The 24,543-nt window shown below is 41.4% G+C and overlaps 1 protein-coding gene across 1 annotated transcript in view; it reads right to left on the reverse strand.

Annotated features, from left to right (window-relative positions):
* Positions 1–21,900, reverse strand: part of LOC138978764 (protein dispatched homolog 3-like) — a 60,940-nt gene extending 39,040 nt beyond the window's left edge. Inside the window, exons 1-7 of the mRNA XM_070351552.1 lie at positions 21,798–21,900; positions 5,848–6,990; positions 4,926–5,022; positions 4,143–4,414; positions 2,311–2,471; positions 1,120–1,259; positions 651–787 (exon numbers count right to left, since the gene is read on the reverse strand). Coding sequence (XP_070207653.1) covers positions 651–787; positions 1,120–1,259; positions 2,311–2,471; positions 4,143–4,414; positions 4,926–5,022; positions 5,848–6,943 — 1,903 coding nt within the window. The 5' untranslated portion in view covers positions 6,944–6,990; positions 21,798–21,900. The remainder of the gene's footprint in view (positions 1–650; positions 788–1,119; positions 1,260–2,310; positions 2,472–4,142; positions 4,415–4,925; positions 5,023–5,847; positions 6,991–21,797) is intronic.
* Positions 21,901–24,543: the final 2,643 nt, after the last annotated feature.

The following is a 24,543-nucleotide window of genomic DNA, read 5'->3' on the forward strand; positions in this document are numbered from 1 at the left end:
CCAAAGAGGACTTGGAGAGGACAGCACGTTTCGCCCTGAAGTCCGGACTGACGATCTAACAGCGAACGACAAGAAGAAGAAGACCTTGATTTTTCAGCTTTTCTGTTCAAAACCTCTGAAAATTTACCTCCACTTTAAGACTTCCTCCTTTTTAAGACCTGATTTTCTCAGATTTGTGAATGTCTTCTTCTTCTGCGTTCGTGGGCTGAAACTCCCACGTACACTCGTGTTTTTTGCAGGAGTGGAATTTTACGTGTATGACCGTTTTTTACCCCGCCATTTAGGCAGCCATACGCCGTTTTCGGAAGAAGCATGCTGGGTATTTTCGTGTTTCTATAACCCACCGAACTCTGACATGGATTACAGGATCTTTTTCGTGCACACTTGGTCTTGTGCTTGCGTGTACACACGGGGGTGTTCGGACACCGAGGAGAGTCGGCACACAAAGTTGACCCTGAGAAATAAATCTCCCGCCGAACGTGGGGACGAACTCACGCTGACAGCGGCCAACTGGATACAAATCCAGCGCGCTACCGACTGAGCTACATCCCCGCCCCGGGGGTTCCACCATATGGCGGAATAAATTCTTGTTCTTGTTAAATGATTATACTGTAACAAAAAAGACATCCAAGATTCACACAAGATCTTACCGTCATTCTCCATTTGTAAGAGAGGCACATCATCATCGTCCACAGAATGCTGCTGACTGGCGGCCGTGTTGTTCACTGAAGAATTGGGCTCCGAGCCCTCTGCTACAGTATTGTGGCTCGGTATGCAGTGACAGCATCTGTAAAAAGAGTAAGAAGTTGGTGTTGTTGAAAAAAAAAGAGGCTGAAGCAGAAAATGATCTTACAGCTCTCAAATGCTATAAACATTAAGATAAGTTTGAAATTAAGTGCTCTTACCTCCCACCCCCAACTGTCTGATTCTAATCTCTACAGAATTATAAAACGTACTGACAATTTTACAAAAGTGTTGTAATGCTATACAGAAATTTTTTTTAACATAAAACAAATGAAAAACAAAAAGAAAATACACCAGAAGCTAATTCTTCTGCAGTGCATCAGTGAATCTCTCCTTAAATTGTTTCTGATCTGAATGAACAGATAAAATACTTACAGACGGCCACACATGTGCTCCAGTGGTTCGAACCAGAAGGCATACAGGTAGAGAGTTGCTGGCATTATCAGAAAGACTGTAATCCAGCAGCCGGCAACTATCAGTGACATGAAGAGTCCAAACTCGTAAACTGCTGGGATCTGTTGAAACATAAAGTGACCCGCACTATATCAATGTAAACAAGTTCATGAGGCCTAAAAAAAAAATAGGTGTGGTTACAGTAACCCGACCTACCCTATTTTTAGGGGCCGATCCTATAACTTTTTATTACATTTGTCAAAACAAAAAAAACAAAAAAACCAAGTGCAAAAAACGCAATGAAAGCGAAATCGCCCGAGTTGCACACTTACTTCCCTGTCAAGTAGGTTTAATTTGTACACATTAGAAAAAAAAGTTTTAAAAAAAAAAGTGATTGCCTACCTACCTACCCTATTTTTTTTTGGCTATGTTACCGTAACCACACCTATTTTTTTTGTTGGCCTTAATAAACAAAGTTGGCAAATAACTCTGTTGGGGTTCCATGGGCTGTGAAAGAGTGAACACCAGACCTGGGAACCCCTGTTTTGCACTTAGAGTATTCTCAAACAAACTTGGTGTATTTTCAGAAAAATGAGCGTACTCCACACAGCATATGAACATCCATGATTAAAGCATGCTTCACACGCGTCCGTCACACCATTAATTAAGTTTACCTATACATTTAAAACAAATGCTTTTTTTCAATGTTTACTGACAAAAACTGTAATCATGTGTCAAAATACTGGATCGGCTTCGAGATGGGCTTGTGAAGAAAAGTAGTCTAGGAATGTTTCTGGTCGTATTTTTTTTCCACTGACCGTACTGATCGTATTCTCGACAATCATGCGTACAAAATACGGAAAAATCATATGGGTTCCCAGGTCTGGAATACTCTTGCTTTCAAGATTTAGTCACAAGGGCTGGTTTGACTGTACCATATTTTGATTTGGATGAACAGTCGAACTTGCCCTTGTGATCAACTCTCGAAAGTGACCAGGAACTTATAATCCACAATAGTTACCATCTAAAGTATCCCTCACCTGTTTTACTTCTAAATGAGTCACTGTTGCAAACTGACCTCCAGCATATAGCGACCACTCTTGGTCAGTCCCGTCAGTGGACATTATAGACAGGTTTGACATTTTATTTTGACTCTCAAGACACACAACTTACAGCAGACGTGAGGTTACAGGTGAAAGCCATGGCGGTGGTGAAGGATGTGCAGAAGGTGGCATAACCGGCCGTGCGAATCGTGTACAACAGTCGACCTCTCGTCGTCTTCAGGTGGGTGGTTTGGCGGAAAATGTTAATGAAGACAAACACATCGTCAACACCTGAAATAGTCAAATAACTTTTCTGAAACTGTAATTTTTGCTGCACTGTCTGCTTATCATCAGCATAGGTTCAAACATTATTATCACCATGACTTAGCAAATACATTGAAGGTCAACTTCGTAGGTCAACAAAGATGTAGCTGTGGGTTTTTTCGTGCCTCTACTACATCCAGTGTCGCTCGCAACGCTAAATTCATCTCGATCTGTGGCCTTCTATTATAGCAAGGCTTTGTTCTCCTGGAGATGGATGTTCGGCTTTAGTTTTCAGCGAGGAAGCTATTTACAGTCACTGGAAACTAGGCATGGAATGTACAACTACAAGTGAAATTCTTTTCTTTCTGTACTTCTGAAATTCGTTCTTTAAACTGTTGAACTTTCTTTCTCAAGTACAAGTAATGCCGTCCAATTTTTATGTTAGAACTAAGATCTGTGACGACCACAATCAATTTACATTCACAGCAGAAAAACAAGCAGGTGAGGGAAGCACAAACCTCTCCTTTGAACGCCAACGTTAAGTCACAAGCTTTGCCACAAGTCACAAGCTTTGCCACAAGTCACAAGCTTTGCCACAATTAGTCACAAGCTTTGCCACAAGTCACAAGCTTTGCCACAAGTCACAAGCTTTGCCACAAGTTGCCACAAGTCACAAGCTTTGCCACAAGTCACAAGCTTTGCCACAAGTCACAAGCTTTGCCACAAGTCACAAGCTTTGCCACAAGTCACAAGCTTTGCCACAAGTCACAAGCTTTGCCACAAATCACAAACTTTGCCACAAGTCACAAGCTTTGCCACAAATCACAAACTTTGCCACAAGTCACAACAGAGTTCACACAAAAATCTGCGACAAACTAGAATTTAAAAACCAAACAAGAAAGGTAAGTATCTAGAACGTTACATTTTTGACAAAACAAGACATTCTAAATACCTTTCTTGCTTTTTGATTCTGGATTTTGGAAGGTACACAGTACTGTTAGCAGTCTATCTGTTTTGGGATTTGAGACAACTAGTATTTGGAATCTGCCCACAGGCAATGCTTCTTTCCAGCACATCTCATCATTCCTGGTAACTTTGTTTGTTTGCTTAGGCCAAAAAAAAAAAGGTCTGTTTACGGTAACATAGGCCAAAAAAATAGGGTCGGTAGGTCGGGATTTTTTTATATATTTTTTTTTTCTCCAAAAAACCATATTTTTACGTTATTTTGCTTCTTTTTTTTCTTTTTCAAATGCCCAAAAAAAGTCTAGGGTCGCGCGAAAAAAATAGGGTCGGTCGGGTTACCGTAAACAGACTAATTTTTTTTGTTGCCTTAACGCCCAGCCGACCACGAAGGGCCATATCAGGGCGGTGCTGCTTTGACATATAACGTGCGCCACACACAAGACAGAAGTCGCAGCACAGGCTTCATGTCTCACCCAGTCACATTATTCTGACACCGGACCAACCCGTCCTAGCACTAACCCCATAATGCCAGACTGTGAGACGCCAGGCGGAGCAGCCACTAGATTGGCAATTTTAAAGTCTTAGGTATGACCCGGCCGGGGTTCGAACCCACGACCTCCCAATCACGCGGCGGACGCCTTACCACTAGGCCAACTGTGCCGGTATTCCTGGTAACTCATTAAAATCAAAGTTACTACATGACGAAAAAAAGAAAAAGAAAGAAAGTTCACCCACCGATGCCAATAATCACAAATGCAGCCGCTCCGTTCATAATGCCGAGACCAACAATGTTGAAGACGACCCGGTAGAAGAAAATGGCGATGGGGAAGGCAAGAACGATGCACCAGAGACCCATCAAGGTCAAGAAGAAGGAGAAGGAGGTCATGAGAAACATGATGAAAGCGATGGAGGCGACGGCAAATATGGCAAGACGGACATCGTTCCAGAAAGTGTGCTCCACCTCGTAGTCGAACAGCTCATTGCTGCCGTACAACACGCGCACTTTACTGAAAGAAAGAGAAAGGAATTGAAAAAGTTAACCAATATGTGCTAACATGAACTTTTTGCTTTACTGTCAAACTCAAAGAACTTCATTTCATTTCTGACATGGTATAGTTTAGGCACCAATTGCAATCAAAATTAGTAAAACAAAATCTATCCCCAGAAAAACATCACATTCGACTCAAGCTCTTATTAGTACGAAAAGCTGATTTGCACCAATCAATTTTAGCTGAAGTCAAAGCTGATTTTATTTTGGGGGATAGGGATAGTGTTGACCAGTAATGGGGATTGAGGGTCAATCATTTTCAGATCTCATCATTATAAGACTCTACTAAAACATTTTCTTTCTTGTTTATTACTAACACAACTCTTTAAGTAGATGGTTCAATCGTAGGTTTTGTGACACTCACTTGCACATCGTCAAGATGATTCAGGTAGAAATCAAACTCTCTGGGAAGTGACCTTGAAGAATATGCTATCTGAACAGTTCAGATCTCTCTCAAAAGACATACTTACTCTGTTGAAGCCTTGGAAAGCAGATCAACGTAAGAGATGACAAATTCCTTGTACTTGTCCATCTGCAGTTTTGAGTGGTCCCCTAGGCTGTGGAAACCTGAAAGTAAAATCAAATACATGTCTAAATTATGAGATTCTCAATGTAAACTAAATTACATGTACTTATGAACATTTGAAATTGAATGATTCATAAAATTCATGGTCAACACAAAGACTTTGAAAATATTCCATAATTTCTACCATTAAAGATCAAAACTCTTCAGCTTTGTCAAACTTTAAAAAACCCACTCTAAGTCTAAGGGTAGGGTCACACTGCGGTGATACAATCGTACGATTTGTTCCATACCAGGTGATCGTCCATTGATCGGTCCCTTTCTAAAAATACCTTTAACCATTAGGCCTTAACATTCAGCGTGCCCTCCCAATAAGACTTGTAACATTCATGAAGCAGTAGTAATACACAAACAACACACACACACACATAGCGACACACAATTCATCACACATACAAGCACACATACGAGCTTTCTAACTGCCATCAACCCCCATAATAAAAGGACAGATGACGTAACAGTAACACACATTGACAGTGACACAGTCATGTGCTTTCTCCCTGTTGTTCTTCTTCTTCTTGCGTTCGCCGTCACACCATCAGTTTAGTCTGCGAGACGAATGACGTCGTGGCTTCCAGGTCTTGTCTGCTCCCATAGAGTTTGGTGCGGAGAGGGACTGATGCTGGCCACACTTTGTCTCTGATTGGTTTGAGTTGGGGGCATGTCATTAAGACATGTTCTGGAGTCTGGTCTTCCAGACCACAGGGACAGGTTGGTGATGGGGTCAGCTTCAGCTTCCTGAACATGTGGGCGTTGTAATAATAATAATAATAAAAGAAACATTCAAAACAAGAAATTCATTTTCCTACCTTGTAGCGGAGCTCCAAACAGCACCTCAGTCCTCATCATGTGACTCTGTTTGTAAGTCTTGTTGATCTTCTCATCCACAAAGTAGTAGAAGCTGTCGTGGTTCATCGCCAGCTTCAGGGCACTGCTCACATCGCCCAAGTTATCCCCAAAACCATCGTAAAATATCTCCCCGTTTTTAGTCTCAGAGGGGAAAAAATAGGAAAGAAGAGAATTGAGCGGCGCGCAGTCATTATGTGCCTTGACGGCAGGGTCATAGGTGGCCGTGCGAGGGTCACGAAGGCAGAAATTCTTCCAGTCATGGTGCGTCATGATGTCCTGCTCAATTTTGTGGATCATTTTCAGCCGCTCCTCTGTGAAAATGTTGGGGTTATCGTCCCCCTGTGCTAAGTATATCACCTGCATCTTCCAGCGTTTGATCACCTGGAGGGTGTTCCTTTCCACCAGAATGTTACGACTCCGCTTCACACGAACGTTTCCCTTTTCGTCCGTCTCAAGTAAATCCTGCAAGGGGACGTCTCCACGTTGTATAATATTATTCATCCCCGGTTGGCCCTCACTCACATCCCTTCTGAACCGCTCATCAGTAACGTCCCTTTTGGACCGCCAGTGAGAGTGGTTGTACTTCCGCGCCAGGTTGAGCGCGCCAAAGTTCACGTAGGCCGGGTGGTTGGGAATACTGAAGGAGTCGATAGACTTGTCAATGACAGGTTCCGGCTTCAGCACAAACACGCTGTAGTAGCCCAGCCCCGTGCTGACACTGGTGGTCGCCACGATGGTGAAAAGAGCCAAGGCCACCAGCCATAAGGACAGCTTCTCCCCAGTCGACGGCACGCCGCACTCGCAGGAAACGCGGCAAATGTTCTGGCGCTGGGGCCGCAGGGATTGGAACCTCCCGAAGGAGCTGAAAACAGCTCCGTCCTCCAGGTTGGGGCTGGTGTTGTCACGGTAACGGGAGGAGTCGGCTTCGTTGGCCATGAGCATCAAGTCGTCCATGTCTTCCGGGTCCTCCTCCGCAGTGTCCGTGCCGTTGTTGACGGGCTGATACCCGTCGCCTTGACGACCCCAGCGCTGGAGGAGGGTCTTGAAGAAAGACATGGTGTTGGGGAGTCCGTTGCCTTCAGGTCACCTAAGTCCCTTCATGCCTGCAAGCAAAGCGGAAAAACAAACGTGACTAGAGTGAACATGGGAGTTTCAGCCCATGCACAAAGAAGAAAACCGACACTTTCAGGTCAATTGCTTTGAATCGACGTATTGATGAGGGTTATGTTGTGTATGTGGTTTTGGGGGGTTATTTTTGGGTATTTTCATCTCAAATTAGATAGAACCCTCTTTGTTGGTGCTCCCCCCCCCTCCCCTATTTATTTGGTATTTAAATTGTAATTGTTATCTTTTAGACTTCCTGATCGATACTGCTCACAATGTGTTATCTTCTGCTTGAAAAAGTAAAATGAAAAAGTTGATTTTGACACACACATACACAAACTGAAACCCCTTGTTGGTAATACCCTCTTGAATATTCAGCGTTCTACTGACAGTATTATGGACATGAAGACAAACACACGCAGATTGTGAGGCTCTCACACACACACACACACACACACACACACACACACTCACACACACTCACACACTCACACACTACACACACACACACACACATACACTCACACACACTCACACACAAACACACACACTCACACACACACACACACACACACACACACACACACACACACACACATACACTCACTCACTCACACACACACAGACACAGACACACACACACACACACACACACACACACACACACACCGCCAGCTGTTAGCCCCGCTGCAATGAAATACAACTCTCATGAGAACAGATCTCTTTTCATTTTCCATTACGTTTCCTAGGCAACGTCAGTCTGCCTTGCGCAAGTCCCCGTCATTGTTTTTGTAGTCCACCTCCACGTCAAAACAGCTCTAGGAATAACCCCTCTCGAGTAGCTATCAGACAGAAAAATACCAGCGTAGCTGTGACAGCCGTATTGATTGTTAACAGCCACTAGGAGATTCCTCGTTCCTTAAACTGAAGCAGTCTGGCCAATGACTTCTTCCAACAGCAGGGACTAAATATAGCAGGAAAGAAAATAAAAGACCCAAATGAAACAAGGAAAGACAAACTTCAGAAAAAAACAACGGAAAAACTAACAAGGATAGAGGTAAGAAAAACAAGAGGCGAAGCATTCAAGGCTCACGTAAGAAATCGACAAACAGTAACAGTCAAACTCAATCACTCCGTCACACATACACACACACACAGTAAGCATAGGTGACACTGTGCAAGAAAGCGAGACACTAGATCTAGATCTGTCTGTCTGCATGTAGCCTACTTACAGGGACACGACTGCCAACTAGTCTCGGCCCGCTCAAAATAACAATGACCGAGACTTTCAGTAATTCCTTCGCGTGACGTCTAATCCTCTTACGCCATAATGTGACGTCTTCAAATGTTAAAGTTCCTACCACAGACATACATACATACATACGCACGCATGCACAGACAGACAGACAAAAGTTAGCATCGCATAGGCTACACTCACGTGATCCAAAAAAGAAAAAAGTTAAAACTCACAGAAAATGAGGCAATTTCTTCATTACAAAGAGGGTCAAAGCAAAATAAAACTATTTTCAATGAAAATGAAAATTAGAAGAAGAGGAAAATTAGATTGGGAACAATTGCAGAAAGAAAGATGCATGAGAACAGTATAATTACCAGTAATACATGCAGTACAGCCTTTAAATCTTTTAACCTTCGCACAGAGCAAATCGACTACACTGTTTATTATGAAACCGGGCAGTGTTCTTGAGATTTCAGATTAAGGTGTACAACCTAGATCGATGCTGAAGACGCTGAATAGGTCAGACATATTTTGCACCAGACATTCAAATCTATTTTTAAAAAGAATATAATGAATACAGTCAAATACGCTTAACATAAAATGTACCAAACCTTGCAATCTGTTTAAAGGACTTAAAAAATGCTGGCTTTATACAAAATTACAGGTTACGTAAACCCCTTCCCCTTTAATATGCAAATTGCAGAGCAACAACACACACCAAACACTAGGCAGCATCAAAGCTGTCACGTTGGCACTCAACAGCTAAGGCTCATGGCTGAGTCATCAATAATGGTGACGCCTATGACACAGCTTTTTGCTGAACATTTTCTCCCTGAGTCTCTCACTGATCTCAGTCTGTTTTGGTTCATGATGCATACGCTGTGCAAATCAGTGTGTGCATGATCTCAGTCTGTTTTGGTTCATGATGCATACGCTGTGCAAATCAGTGTGTGCATGCAAGGATGATCCTTATTCATTTGTTCATAAAGCCTGTCCTTAACTGGGAGAAGCGCCTCGTGGATAAATTCAGGAACACTGGTAGTCTCGCAGATAACAATAAAGGACATAACCCTGAATTTATCCACGAGGCGCTTCACAGTTCTCACACATGGACAGTGTGTGCCAGGGAACTCTCTCCGAAAAAGAATTGGTAGCAAAATAAAGTTCAACGATTTTGGTCCTTTCCTGTACTGGAATGCTATCCATTCAGGCTTTAAAAGAATTCTAAGATGCTTGTCTCAAATTCTATCTGATCGAAACAGAAAAGAAAATATCACTTTACAGGAAAAATATTAACAAATTAAATGTGGACACTTTTTATGGCCCACCCTGTAAATACTAAAATAGGCACTGAGAGTGCATATATAATTTATAGTCACATTAATAGCAAGCAAAAACGCAGGAGTGAAAAATCTACTTACCATAAGCTGTTACTTGAGATCACATGCAGTTTAACACATTGTTTCTTCCTGGGGCTATAATTTTTAATTTCCATTTGAGTTTTGACATAAAACTCAGTGTACTCTCCCTTCCTATACTCGCAATTAAAACAGGATATAAGCCACACCTAGTACATGAACAGCCGATTCACGTCAGATATGACGTACATTAGGTACTCCCACAGACGATTGAAGGACTCCACTGTATAACTTAAAGTTAAAGCCTCATGAGCTTGTGTCTGCTTTGAATTTTGCCACATTTTTTATATCCGGACTCAGTACCTGAGAAACAGTACATTGTACTTGAAAAATTTTCCTTGTAATTTCCACATAAAAGACAAATCACAATACAGTATTAACAGAAGTAAAATAATCCTCAATCATTGTGAAGCGAAATATGATTATATATATCACAAACAACCATCATAACAATTAACACAAAACAGACACGCATTCTTATACTAGTTACTGGTTTGTGTTCACTGGACATTTATATTTAAGCACAAAAAGTATCAAAATCCAGGGACAGAAATTGGCAACCTTTGATACCTATAAATCTTGATATTTGATTAGACAAAAGTTCCTCGACAAATATAAAATTATTTACTGTGTTTTACAATTTGTTTGACCAAACTCAGCGCGACAGCTAGTGTGAGAGCCAGTCTGGACTTATGTACTTGAAAAAATATATATAATATATTACATGTACCTCACTGCAGTTTGAAAGTACGTGGCTCAGCAGCAGCACAAACACTGTAGAGTAAATTGCACTACCTTCACCTGAGCCAAACACAAGAGGCTTAATATGAAAACGTGTTTGCACTCAGCCCTCTGCAACCAACCAACCCGGAACACCCGCGAAAGAGAGGTAAAACCATACAGCGTTTGAATAAACAGCAATATGACGAGACTGTCAACAAACTCAGCACATGAAGTGTGGAGAAGTTCTGTTCATTTTAAGCAGGACCATGTATGCTGAAAGGCACAACTTGTTACACACACAAGCTTCAACCTTCTTAGTAAACACTGAAGAATCATTCCTTTGTTTAGAACATGCAACGCTTTCACTTCATACAGGACACAAACTGTAGTCACACCTGGCTTATTACAGCTGAGCTAGACTATATGCTATTCAGAGCATCACACACATTGGCTTTGAATAGGATTTCAAAAAAATTAGTGTCTATAGAATTAGAAAAGGCTCTTCAAAAGCGGACCCACTTTGTGAAGCACTAGATGACATCACAACAGCTAAAAAGAACTGTGGGAGTAAAGGCGAACACTATATCTTTTTTCAAGACTGCAACCTCTCTCTCTCTCTTTGTCTATGTACATCTCTCTCTCTCTCTCTCTCTCTCTCTCTCTCTCTCTCTCTCTCTCTCTCTCTCTCTCTCTCTCTCTCTCTCTCTCTCTCTCTCTCTCTCTCTCTCTCTAATTTTCTTCAGTTTCCTGACAAATGAAATGATTATAACGGTCACACACACCCAGATGCTCTTAGACTTCGTAATAGACTAAGAGGTCCAAAAATGAATAATTATGATTATATACCGAGAGGCATAAATTCCGCAAACTGAACTTTAAAAAATCACAAAAAATCAACTCAGTGGTGAATGTTTTCAATGTTTGAATATTTTATTTATTGGCCATTTTAGAGTTTATAAACCTTCGCTTTATTGATTTTGAATAGAACATCATGAAATGACAATTTTTCAAAAAAAGTGACTGAGTCCAAGCGCAATGATTTCGGAAAACGTTCAGTGTTCATCACGTTCAATGCTTTGGCCAGCTCTAAGCATCCCAATCGCTTGCTGTCTCTCTCCTTCATCAAGTCGTGGCATGATTGCGATATCTGATACAGCCAAACAGCCAGTTGCATTTTATAGGGCCACACACTATCTTTTTTACGTTATTGTCTCCCGTTCAGCCCATTGTCTTTATTAGGTCCTAACCTAGGTGGTGGGTTCAAGTGCTAGTCTTTCGGATGAGACGAAAAACCGAGGTCCCTTCGTGTACACTACATTGGGGTGTGCACGTTAAAGATCCCACGATTGACAAAAGGGTCTTTCCTGGCAAAATTGTATAGGCATAGATAAAAATGTCCACCAAATACCTGTTTGACTTGGAATAAAGGCCGTGAAAGGTGAATGCTCGCCTAATAGGCTACTGAGCTTTACTGGCCGATGTGAATGCGTTATATATTGTGTGTAAAAAATGTCTGTTTGTCTGTACTAGCTGTCTGTCTGTAAAAAATTCCATTTCAAACGGCAGAAATTAAATATGTAAGCGCCTAGGGCTATATCTAGATTAGGCGCATAAAAATGATCACAATAATAATAATAATAATTAGCACAGTGAGCTGTGGCTGGATCAGCAATACTGCAAAGCGCACGCTGACAGCGTGAAACATTTGCTCCGACACTAATAAGATGTCAACTCAATCAATCAATGAGTCTTATATCGCGCATATTCCGTGGGTACAGTTCTAGGCGCTCTGCAGTGATGCCGTGTGAGATGAAATTTTATACGGCCAGTAGATTGCAGCCATTTCGGCGCATATTTACCTTTCACGGCCTATTATTCCAAGTCACACGGGTATAGGTAGACAATTATTAACTGTGCCTAAGCAATTTTGCCAGGAAAGACCCTTTTGTCAATCGTGGGATCTTTAACGTGCACACCCAATGTAGTGTACACGGGGGGAGGTTCGGACACCGAAGAGAGTCTGCACACAAAGTTGACTCTGTGAAATAAATTTCCGCCGAACCTGGGATCGAACTCACGCTGACAGCGGCCAACTGAATACAAATCCAGCGCGCTACCAACTGAGCTATATCCCCGCCCCTCAACTACAAATTACAAGTTCAATCTGATTTTCGTTTGAGAGCAAAATCGTTTAATGCACTATTTGCAGAATTTATGCCTTTCAGTATACATGGATCCAGCCACAAAGCACACAAATAACAAGTCGCGTAAGGCGAAATTACATTTAGTCAAGCTGTGGAACTCACAGAATGAAACTGAACGCACTGCATTTTTTCACAATGACCGTAGTCCGTAGAACTAGAAGGCAGTGAAATTGACGAGCCTGTTTAGCGCGGTAGTGGTTGCGCTGTGCTGCACAGCACGCTTTTCTGTACCTCTCTTCGTTTTAACATTCTGAGCGTCAAAACTTGACTAAATGTAAAAACAGAAAGAGAATTAAGTTAGAGGGACATTCACATGCACACACAAACAGTGACTGAGCAAGACTAAGGGATATATAATGTACTTTAGTGAGAGAGAGAGAGAGAGAGAGAGAGAGAGAGAGAGAGAGAGAGAGAGAGAGAGAGAGAGAGAGAGAGAGAGAGACACATAGACACACACACACAAGGAACCCGAGATCTAAGATTTAAAAATCATTTTTTTCTAGCCTTCACATGACAGTCACTACACCTGCTCTGAGGCGTAAAATGATTAATCCCAACACATAACATCCCGATTCATCCAACAAGGAAGCGGCCAGTGAAACAATATCATGTCAATGCTAACATAAGATTATGATTCATGCTAATGACAGAAAATGTGATCTGTGAGTGGGAAAATCAACAGGAACAAGTTCTGTCTGCCATTACTTAAATTCAGACAAAAATCAGATTCATATACTTATAATCTATTTTATCATATATACAAACTGACGTGAATATATCAGGCATGTAACATGCATGTACTCTCACCCCCAAGAAAACACAAAAGAAAGAAGAAGAAACAAGTCGCGTAAGGCGAAAATATAACATTTAGTCAAGTAGCTGTCGAACTCACAGAATGAAACTGAACGCAATGCAACGCAGCAAGACCGTATACTCGTAGCATCGTCAGTCCACCGCGCACGGCAAAGGCAGTGAAATTGACAAGAAGAGCAGGGGAGTAGTTGCGCTGAGAAGGATAGCACGCCCTTCTGTACCTCTCTTCGTTTTAACTTTCTGAGCGTGTTTTTAAACCAAACATATCATATCTATATGTTTTTGGAATCAGGAACCGACAAGGAATAAGATGAAAGTGTTTTTAAATTGATTTCGACAATTTAATTTTGATAATAATTTTTATATATTTAATTTTCAGAGCTTGTTTTTAATCCAAGTATAATATATTTATATGTTTTTGGAATCAGCAAATGATGGAGAATAAGATGAACGTAAATTTGGATCGTTTTATAAAAAAAATATTTTTTTTACAATTTTCAGATTTTTAATGACCAAAGTCATTAATTAATTTTTAAGCCACCAAGCTGAAATGCAATACCGAAGTCAGGGCTTCGTCGAACATTACTTGACCAAAATTTCAACCAATTTGGTTGAAAAATGAGGGCGTGACAGCGTGCTGCCTCAACTTTCACAAAAAGCCGGATATGACGTCATCAAAGACATTTATCAAAAAAATGAAAAAAACGTATGGGGATTTCATACCCAGGAACTCTCATGTCAAATTTCATAAAGATCGGTCCAGTAGTTTAGTCTGAATCACTCTACACACACACACGCACAGACACACACACACACACTGAGTGATACACCATGACCCTCGTCTCGATTCCCCCTCTATGTTAAAACATTTAGTCAAAACTTGACTAAACGTAAAAAAAGAAGAACTCACTGTCAGACTCAGAATTCAACTATTCTGGTAACTAATCAGGACAGTAATTGTCCGACCTAAGCAGGTACACATATTTATTTTCCAGCAGTTACTGTTCATCAATACCTCCTCAAATCCAGACACGATTTTCATGACTTCGCAATAATCAGACACGATTTTCGTGACTTCGCAATAATCAGCAAAGTGATTACCAAGCAAACACTGACGTAATCAGATTGCAGGGTTCTAACAAAGAAAGTGAATTACTCCCCAGAGAGCAAAGAATGTTTATAAAGTCTTGTTTTCCATTTGTTCTTCTGTGTGGACAGTTTTGCAGACATCATGACCTTTCCATTCACAGGATGTAATTACCAGTAGCTGCATGAACCAAGCAGAATATTGGAAACCAGCGGGTTATGTTTCAAAATCAATCAGTGCAGTGCAGTGGAACCCCCCTTTTAAGACCAGAAAAAATCTGAAAAAATTAGGTCTTAAAAAGGAGGGAGTCTTAAAATGGAGGTAAATTTACAGACGTTACGAACAGAAAGTCTGCAAAAACAAGGTCTTACAAGGGGGGAAGTCTTCACTTGGGGGGGGGGATCTTAAATGGGGAGTTCCACTGTATATGTGTCCATTAAGCCCAGTTCTGATTAAACCAAAACCTAATTTCCCTGGGGTCATTTTATTCTGACGCTGTCACACGGATCTATCTGTCACTGTCAACTCATGTCCTGTTCACTTGGAGGAATGAATGTTAGACTTCCTTTTAAAACATTAACATAAACATCATAAATGACTGTTTGCATAAGTAACGGACTCTCTGTGTGTGTGTGTGTGTGTGTGTGTGTGTGTGTGTGTGTGTGTGTTTGTTTAATGTGTGTGTGTGTGTTTGTTTAATGTGTGTGTGTGTTTTCATTTACAAGCACTAGTGTATCAATTAAGTCTGTGGATGCTGAGTCATTGTGAAAAACTGGTGACTTAAGTAAATCCCAGAGCTTTGCAACTTTTAATAGAATTCATTGACTTCTGCATTTTTTCCCTTGCAAACTAAACTGAAGCAAAACTAGTTTCACTGCTGAAATGTCGACAACTATTAATCTGAACAAGCAGTTAAAAGCTAAAAGTCTGAGGGCTAAATAAAAGAGAGTTTCACTATAATACACATACACCTAAACACTGTGAGTGGAACCCCCCCTTTTAAGACCTTGCTTTTTCAAAAGAAATAGATTTTCTGTTCCTAACCTCTGCAAATTTACCTCTCTTTTTGTTGGACTCCCTTCTTTGTAAGACCAGATTTTCTCATAGTTTTTGAGGTCTTAAAAAGGGGTTCCACTGTAGTTATCATAGTCATTGGACTCAGGTCACTTATAATGCTGATGGGGTCTAATTGTTGACCAAAAGAGTGGGATTCCCTGCAGGTGGAGTTCCTGGAGGGGGATTCCCTGTATACAGGGAATCCCACAGGGTGGAGTTTTTCAATAAAACTTGCAAACCATACTCAAATTTCTAAGAAATATCAAAAATGATTGAAAAACATCAAATTCTACCGATGTCGCCAAGCATCACGTGACTTTCAGCGATATCATCGACACGCTACAGGAACTAAATCCTGTGGTATTCCCTGTATACAGGGAATCCCTCTCCAGGAACTCCACCTACAGGGAATCCCACTCTTTTGGTCGACATAGACCCCATCAGCGTCACTAATAACCTCTCTCTGACCCTACTCATACAGTGATTAATTAAATACTGTTGACCCCCTTGGACCATGACAATTAGGAATGACACCTGCATGGTCATCTGTAAATCTGTGGGCTTACTGACATATCACTCCTCAAAACAAAACAAAAGGTTTGACTCTAATGATTATGGGCCAGTTTTACAATATTCAGTTTTGCTGCTTGAAACAGTCATAAAAAGGTTTATTCATGGATGCTCTGATAAATCAGGGTCTTTAGAAGAGTGGTGAGGTTTGCGTCACTGGGTTAGAGGAACTAATAATATTTATTAAGGGTCCTAAAAATCTGCTGTACTAGATATATTAATCACACAGCTAATCTCATACTCTTGTATTCATAGGCATCCACAATGTAATACCGTATAATCCCTAGCAAACGCCCACCCCCCCTCAGATTTCGGGTACAAGTAGGGGGTGGGCGTTTGCTAGGTATACACCCCTTTGCAAGATAAAGTGTCATCACATTTTCACGAGAGAAAAAAAGTGATACATGTGATTTATGCAATTTTAATGAAAAATAAACACACCCGTTTACCCAAAGAAAGATCAACGTTATGTGATAGAAAAAAAAGAAGAAGAAAAAACCGGTGAACCATCGAACAGTGTGCACAAATCGTAAATAAAGGAGGACGACTGTCTTCAAACAAATGTTTTTGAAAGCAAAAAAAGGGGTGGGCGTTTGCTGGGTAGTAACCCCTCTGCACAACTTTTGGACAAAAGTGGGGGGTGGGCGTTTGCTAGATACTCGGCGTTTGCTAGGGATTTTACGGTACTTACAGCTTTGATACAAAACTTAGCACGGAAGTCAGTACATATTCTGTTTGGCTTTGAGTGATCAATCCTGTGCTGAAACGTGTTGGTCAAAATGAGATTAAATGTGAATACAGCAGTCCCTGCAATGTACGGACCCCGGCGTGAGCGGACACTTGACATGTACGGACACATTTGCTCGGCACGGAGTGTTTTCCTTCTATATTTGCCCCCCCCTTAAACGGACACCTGCAAAACGTGGACGCGGACACTCATTTTCGGTCCCAACAGCAGGTCATACCTCCAATGTACGGACAGACCATCGTCAAATTTTCACCACAACAAAATCGATAACAGAGCAGTCCGGTTCTTGGTACAAAGATCACAGCCGCAATGGCGTGATGAGTCACTGATAACTTGGGTGCACGTGTACCCATCACTGAGGAGGGGGGGGGGGGGGGGTAGTTTTGGTCAGGAGTGGAGTACAAGCGAAGATGCCAACATGAAACTGCACTGAGCTCTTTATTCTTGTCTGTTGGACGTAAACAACAGAAACCACAGTCGATGAAGGTCCTGAGCGAAAGTGAGTGAAAAACCGGCCACAGTTCTCAGCATCGTGTGTCTGTGTGTAACCTCTTTCATTGACAAGATACTCTTGTTTCCCCTCAGCCTTGACCAGTGAGTCGGTTGCCTAATCTATGAACCCTTCAGTTGTCTTGCTTTGTCAAAAGTTACGACACTGTCAACTGGTTTTGCTCTGAGTGAACAGTGCAGCTGGCCTCTCTGGCCACAGCCCCCAACAGTACTCCACAGTACATGGCTGGAGGGAGGGAGAGAGAGAGGAAGGGGGGGTGGGGGGGGAGGGGGGAGGAGGGGGGGTGGGGGGGGAGGGGGGGGAGGGGGGGTGGAGGGTTAGCTGGCTAAACTCTGTGGGGTGTCCGGTGTCACTGCATGTCAGCAGGAAGAGCATTGGAGAGAAATAGAGAGGTGTACTCTTCCACACAATTTCCAAGCATCAGTTGTCACGGCTTGGGGTAGGCATTACGTGAGGGAGAATGGGAGCTGTGTTATGTACAGTGTATTTCCGACTGAAGAGTGAAAAGTCACTGCCATGCCACATGATCGGCATGCAGTCAATAAAGCCAGACAAGAAAAAAATAAATTACATGATTATGACATGCAGCTCTATCTGCTGCTATTTATTCAAACTGGTTTTCAAGCTTATTCTTGCAAAGCATCTGCACACGCTCCTCTGTGCTGTGTTTGTGTGGCTGCTTTCGTATGTCAGTGCATGGTGAGTGTGTTCACTGCCTTGAGGATTTATTTTATCTCTTCTTTTCAACACTTTTCATACAAATCCTTTTTACAGAACGTTTAAAGAAGTATTAGGAGTTTATTGTTATTGTTTAGTAGCCACAAGAAGTGATTATCATAGACTCAATCCTGTTGTTTGTGTGTCTCTTTGTGAGTGTATGGGGGAGGGGGTGGTGTGGTCACCCCTCCCGTGACCGGACACCTGCAATGTACGGACAGTTTTGCTATGGCCCAAGGGTGTCCGTTCATGAGAGGGACTGCTGTACGATGAGCTGCAACAGGATGCTCAATATAACCAGAAGCACTGTGGAGACGGGATGGTTGTGATTAATTCACCCCCCCTCCCCCCAATTTTTTTCCTCCAAAGAACCAAAATGGTGGCATTTGGTGTCATCTGAGCGTTTGCCATTAAATTCGGTTTTTAGAACCATTTTTGCCTCCCCCATTTATTTTTTCGGCGGACACGTTTGCTTTTTCGGCAGAAATTTGTCATTCGGCGGACAATTCCCATGCCTGACAGACACATACAAACCACGGGTAGCTGGCTTATAGTCAGTCCCCTATCTAAAGTATCAAACTTGATACATATCAGGAAATAATTGTTCCGATAGAAACCGGAGCTGAAACTTTAGTTAAGGAAGACTTTAGTTAAGAAGAGTTCAACATGATTCTAAATATTTGCCTGCTTTGACTAAATATGGTCAGAAGTGGTTTAGAGAAAGAGTGATCGAGAGTGAGATAATGTCATTTAATTGTCTTGTTGCCGGGGTATCCGCAGGGTGTGCATGCACATGAACACCCTGCGGATACCCCGGCAACAAGACACACACGTAGTGCGAGCGTGTGCATGTGTGTGTGTCATGACCTTATTTCCTCCTGAAACTGAAAATAAAAGTCAATATAAAATTTAAAAAATTAAATAATAAAAAAAACATTAAGGTTGGTCAGGTTAAACAGTAAAACAGGCATGTTTTTGCTGCATAACAATTCATTGCATACGTGCATGTATTATTCAACATATTATAATGTTGTTGCAGCATATAAAATGGATATGACTGTCATCAAACCTGCCTTTAGGTATGACTGTGCAGGTATTTCACGTAAAAGAAAAGTTCATTCAGAACTCACACTGCAGTCCTTGTCAGTGTCACAAGGTTTAGACCACAGAAAAAGGTTCCCCACTTTTCATGTGTACATTGCATAATGTGGGAACAGGTAGGTGGTGGTCAAAAGGGGTGTACAGTATAATGTGTTTATAGGGGGGGGGGGAGCGGGGGGGGGGGGGGGGGGTTGGTGGTCATGGCCAGCGGCATTGTTTGGCTACCAAAGCTTGAAAGTAATAGTTTAAGTACTCAACCAGAGACTGTTAGTGTTACTGGTATTAGTAATACCCAATAACTTGGGGTCAAGTTGTAGGTCACTTTTCCAGTTGAGTGCACGGCTTGATTAGCAGTGGTATTGCCCTAGCTCAAGCTACACCAGGCACTGGTTCACTTCAAATTAATTGCTTCACTAACAGGTCTCCCCACAATGTTATTGGAGCACTGAGTCAGCTCCTCTCCTTCAGACTTTGAGGTTTACTCTAGAGTGAATCGAGAAACAGTATGGAAACCTCGCAAGCACTACTTTCTTGCAAAAAAGAAAAGTAATCTGCAAATAAATCTATACCTGCTATTATGGTCGCGTACAAGAGCAAGAATTTTCTGCAATTGATGAACAAGTAATAATGTGCTACTTGATATTTATTAGTATGAATTTATGAAACGTACACTATACTTAATCATTTCATTTGTAGCTTTAAACTTTAATCTGACAGGTTCGGATGAAAATGTTCTCCATGAAAATGAAATCTGGTTGATCCGGTTGCTCAGCTTTTATCTGCATAAAATGTGCAGTGTTTTCTGTAAGCTTATGTGCGAGCATTCTTTGTAGTGAATCGCTGTTCGCATCAGACAGCAGGGAGACTGCGTGTAGCTTTCATGGACAAAAACATGCTTTCAACACAGTATTCCAGGTCAAAATAGCAATATATGATAACACTATTACATTTTTAGTGTGACGATAGACCGGGTCTGCTATTTTGACTCGAACAAGTCTAATACGTTTTGGACTTGGCGGCGTTAGGTTTGTCTACCGTCTAGTCAAAAAAGCAGACTCTATCCTCACACTGATAAAATCAATGCAGTTGGTGTTAATTTGAATCCTTAATTATAAGGCCTAAAAAAAAAAAAATAGGTGTGGTTACGGTAACCCGACCTACCCTATTTTTAGGGGCCGACCCTATAACTTTTTATTACATTTGTCAAAACAAAAAAAAAGAACACAGTGCACAAAACGCAATGAAAGCGAAAGCGCCCGAGTCGCACACTTATTTCCCTGTCAAGTGGGTTTAATTTGTACACATTAGAAAAAAAAATTAAAAAAATAAAAAAGTGATTGCCTACCTTCCTACCCTATTTTTTTTGGCTATGTCACCTTAACCACACCTATTTTTTGGGGGGGCCTAAAAGTTAAAACTGCATGTAGTCTGATGATGTGACAGAATCATGCAATCAGCCACTTATGAGGCACCTTGATGCCTGTGAATGTGATTATACATTTCTATTGCACAAGCGTTAACTTGAGTGCATGATCAAAGAAACCCTTGTCTTCTCAGACGACGCGTTCGTGGTCGGACACATGCATGTGTTCCAAATGTAATGATTGCATTGTCAAGAAGTCGACAATCACGACTGCATAATTAATGCAGTGCAATTCTTTCGCAAAGATTTGATGGTGGTGTCAGCATATTAATTAGGACAGCAAGAATCACACAGCGTGACTGCATGTGCATTGTACATTTTTAGACACAACCATTGCACAATGCCAGAAGTGTAACAGACTGACCTACATATTTCACACAGATTGAGCAGAGTTGCTTTTAAAAGAACACAATAGGCACACACAACAAAAATGTTCTACTGTACTGGGGAAAAAATTATAGTCATACCTGGGATGTTGTTATATTTTTGCATTCTGACATTGGAAAGAATTGACATCCCCATGCATGTGAAAGATTTGTGTAATTGCTAGAGATGCAATAATCATGCACATAACATCAAGAGCAGCTGTGTATTTGCTTCATCTGCAAGCCCAACATGCATTGTTATCATGTATGCATTTTTCACGCAGGATTACTATCAGTATTAGTTTTCTATTACTAATAGCAATTAGCATAGGCCTATTTATTGGAGAAAAAAGCAACACTGACATTATTTGTCTTTTGTGTGATGAAAAATGGTGTCAAATAAAATACAAATAAATCGTGCGTCAACAATATCCCTGCAATGTGTACATTGTGCAATGTGAAAAGAAGCACTGCAAGTCAGTGTGTGCCACCTATACTGGGTATAGTCACGGTCCAGCCACCACGCTTCATTCAATGCGTCACGTCTGGCTAAACACTGCATTTGAGGTCAAGACACTAATAAAACAATAACCTTACGAGCAAATCAAAACCGAGAGAGACCAATGTTATCCGGATACTAACAGCTTTTTAATTCAATCGAAGCACAACGTATGCATTTTTCTTCCGGGCTTGACGATTTGTTTTTGTTTTGTTTGGATGGGTTTTCATTGATTCCGAGCAAGCACACGACAGAATCGAAAACACAGACAGAAAAAAATCAATGAAAAGCCCTAAAGGCGCAGTGAACAATGAGCAGAAGCTTATGTACTTACAGGTTACGGGAATAAATTGGAATTTCCTGAAAACACCATTGTTCCGCAACACAGCTGACACAAAGAAGTCGACTGTGTTTACGGTGAAGAATGGAACCTTGCGGAGATGACGTCAGTAGAGCTTTATCTGTGCACAGGAATTTATCCAAAAAGTTTTTTCGACCTTCAACCACAATGAAAGTAGTGGTCCAGTGAACGATACCTTCCGCCTGTGCTTCAACTTTAACAAAGGAAAGAGATACATATGTACCGAGAGTATTTTGCCGTATTTTAACGTTAGCTTGGAAAAGTACTTGTTTGGGGAGAATAATAAGCACAAATTTCAGCGAAGTTCACCCTGAATTCTTTATCAATAGTGTAGGTTATGTGTAATTAGATGCTAACGAGGGCGTCGTCTGCTCTTTACTCAGTCCTGTGCCAGAAAAAGAAAGAAATCCGGCTCTGGACATAATCACTTTGCAGTTGAATGAATAGCAGGAGCAAATTGGAATAAATGAGACTCTCTACTGATACTACAGTAGTTTACTTTCGTTTTACATTGAAGGGAAAAATGAATAGCCGAAGATACGCATGCAGGTGGTGGCTAGTGCTTGTTATTTTCTGCCTTGGTAGGCGGCCTATGTTTGTGTGAAGCCGCTGTGTTTGTGTGTGTGTGTGTGTCACGGTGTTTCACTGACAGACCAGTCCGAATGTGTGTGTGTGTGTGTGTGTGTGTGCTGGTGTGCCGTGCGCGCGCGACCATTAGCCTACTAATAAATGAAGTGTGTGTGTGTGAGTCAAGTTCAAGTTGTGGAGTGGAGTGTGTCACCGTGACGGCGGTGTCAGTGTGTGTGTGTTTGCCCACGGTGTGCGTGCGCGCATGAGTGTGTGTGTGTGTGTATGAGCGTGTGTATGTGTGTCACAATAGTGTGTGTGTGTGTGCGTTGTGTGTGTGCGTTGTGTGTGTCTGTGTGTCAGTGTGTGTGTGACTCGACTCGAGCGGCCAGTGAAAGAAAGAGAGAGAGAGAAGGTGCAGAGATATGTGAGAATGAAGAGAGAGAGAGAGAGAGAGAGAGAGAGAGAGAGAGAGAGAGAGAGAGAGAGAGAGAGAGAGAGAGAGAGAGAGAGAGAGAGAGAGAGACAATTTACATTATGTTGACACGGCATCAAACAAACAAATGCTTTATTGACTCGCACTTCATATTTATTTAAACAGTACAGTCTAAACAACAAAGTGACTGGTGAGATGAATATAGAAAGAAAAAAAAACTAACCGAGAAAAAGATAGTACAGATAGTACAATCTTAAATCAAGTTTCATTCAGTTTTTTTTTTAAACCTCAACAGTGAAAAACAAGCAACTTCCTCCAAACACAAATTTGAACGTTCAAAGTTAATTGCAGATAACATGTGTAACAAGAAGGGCAAAGCCCATACGACTCACATGCTTTACACATTTTTCCTACCAAAATACATGTGACCTTGACCCAAGGTCAAGGTCATCCAAGGTCATGCAACACAAAGCTGTTAATTCAAGACATAGGAAGTACAATGGTGCTTATTGGCTCTTTCTACCATGAGATATGGTCACTTTTAGTGGTTCACTACCTTATTTTGGTCACATTTCATAAGGGTCAAAGTGACCTTGACCTTGATCATATGTGACCAAATGTGTCTCATGATGAAAGCATAACATGTGCCCCACATAATTTTTAAGTTTGAAACAGTTATCTTCCATAGTTCAGGGTCAAGGTCACTTCAAAATATGTATACAATCCAACTTTGAAGAGCTCCTGTGACCTTGACCTTGAAGCAAGGTAAACCAAACTGGTATCAAAAGATGGGGCTTACTTTGCCCTATATATCATATATAGGTGAGGTATTGAATCTCAAAAACTTCAGAGAAAATGTGAAAAATGTGAAAAATAGCTGTTTTTTAGGCAACATTTATGGCCCCTGCGACCTTGACCTTGAAGCAAGGTCAAGATGCTATGTATGTTTTTTGGGGCCTTGTCATCATACACCATCTTGCCAAATTTGGTACTGATAGACTGAATAGTGTCCAAGAAATATCCAACGTTAAAGTTTTCCGGACGGACGGACGTCCGGACGGACGGACGGACGGACGGACGGACGGACGGACGGACGGACGGACGGACGACTCGGGTGAGTACATAGACTCACTTTTGCTTCGCATGTGAGTCAAAAACAAATTTCTAGATGAGTAAAGCTAAAAAAGTGTTGTTCTCAGGCCTCATTTTTCATTTAGTGTGTTCTATATTCTGAAACTCTGGAACCTAACACATCATGGATAGCCTCTCCAAGATACCATGCCAGGGTGACATAATACCATAGTGTATTTACAATCAAAGCACAGCACGGTACAGCCTGGGTTCTGTTCTGTCATTAAAGGCACAGTAAGCCTCCCGTAAACCATCACAGATACTGTCAGGCTTTTACACACAGTACAAACACCCTTCTATTTGAACGCTCACCGAACAGGAACATCCTAGGTGCCCTACATAAAGAGCGAGCAATTTTCAAAGAATTAATTTTGCGGATTGTCTCCTCACACAATCGGACCGTGGTGCGTTTTGGCGCTAGACCTAACTTTTAAAATCTAAATAATAAATTGACAGCTTGTTACACAAACATTCTTAAATCATAAAAGAATTCTTTTTTCATCAAGACAAGATCAGTACAATTCGAAATTTTGAAAGTTTGAAAAAAGAAAAGCCCGGAAGCAGGGTTACGCAAGGTCGTGGTTC

Source organism: Littorina saxatilis, linkage group LG10, assembly GCF_037325665.1.
Source record: "Littorina saxatilis isolate snail1 linkage group LG10, US_GU_Lsax_2.0, whole genome shotgun sequence".
Lineage (NCBI taxonomy): Eukaryota > Metazoa > Mollusca > Gastropoda > Littorinimorpha > Littorinidae > Littorina > Littorina saxatilis.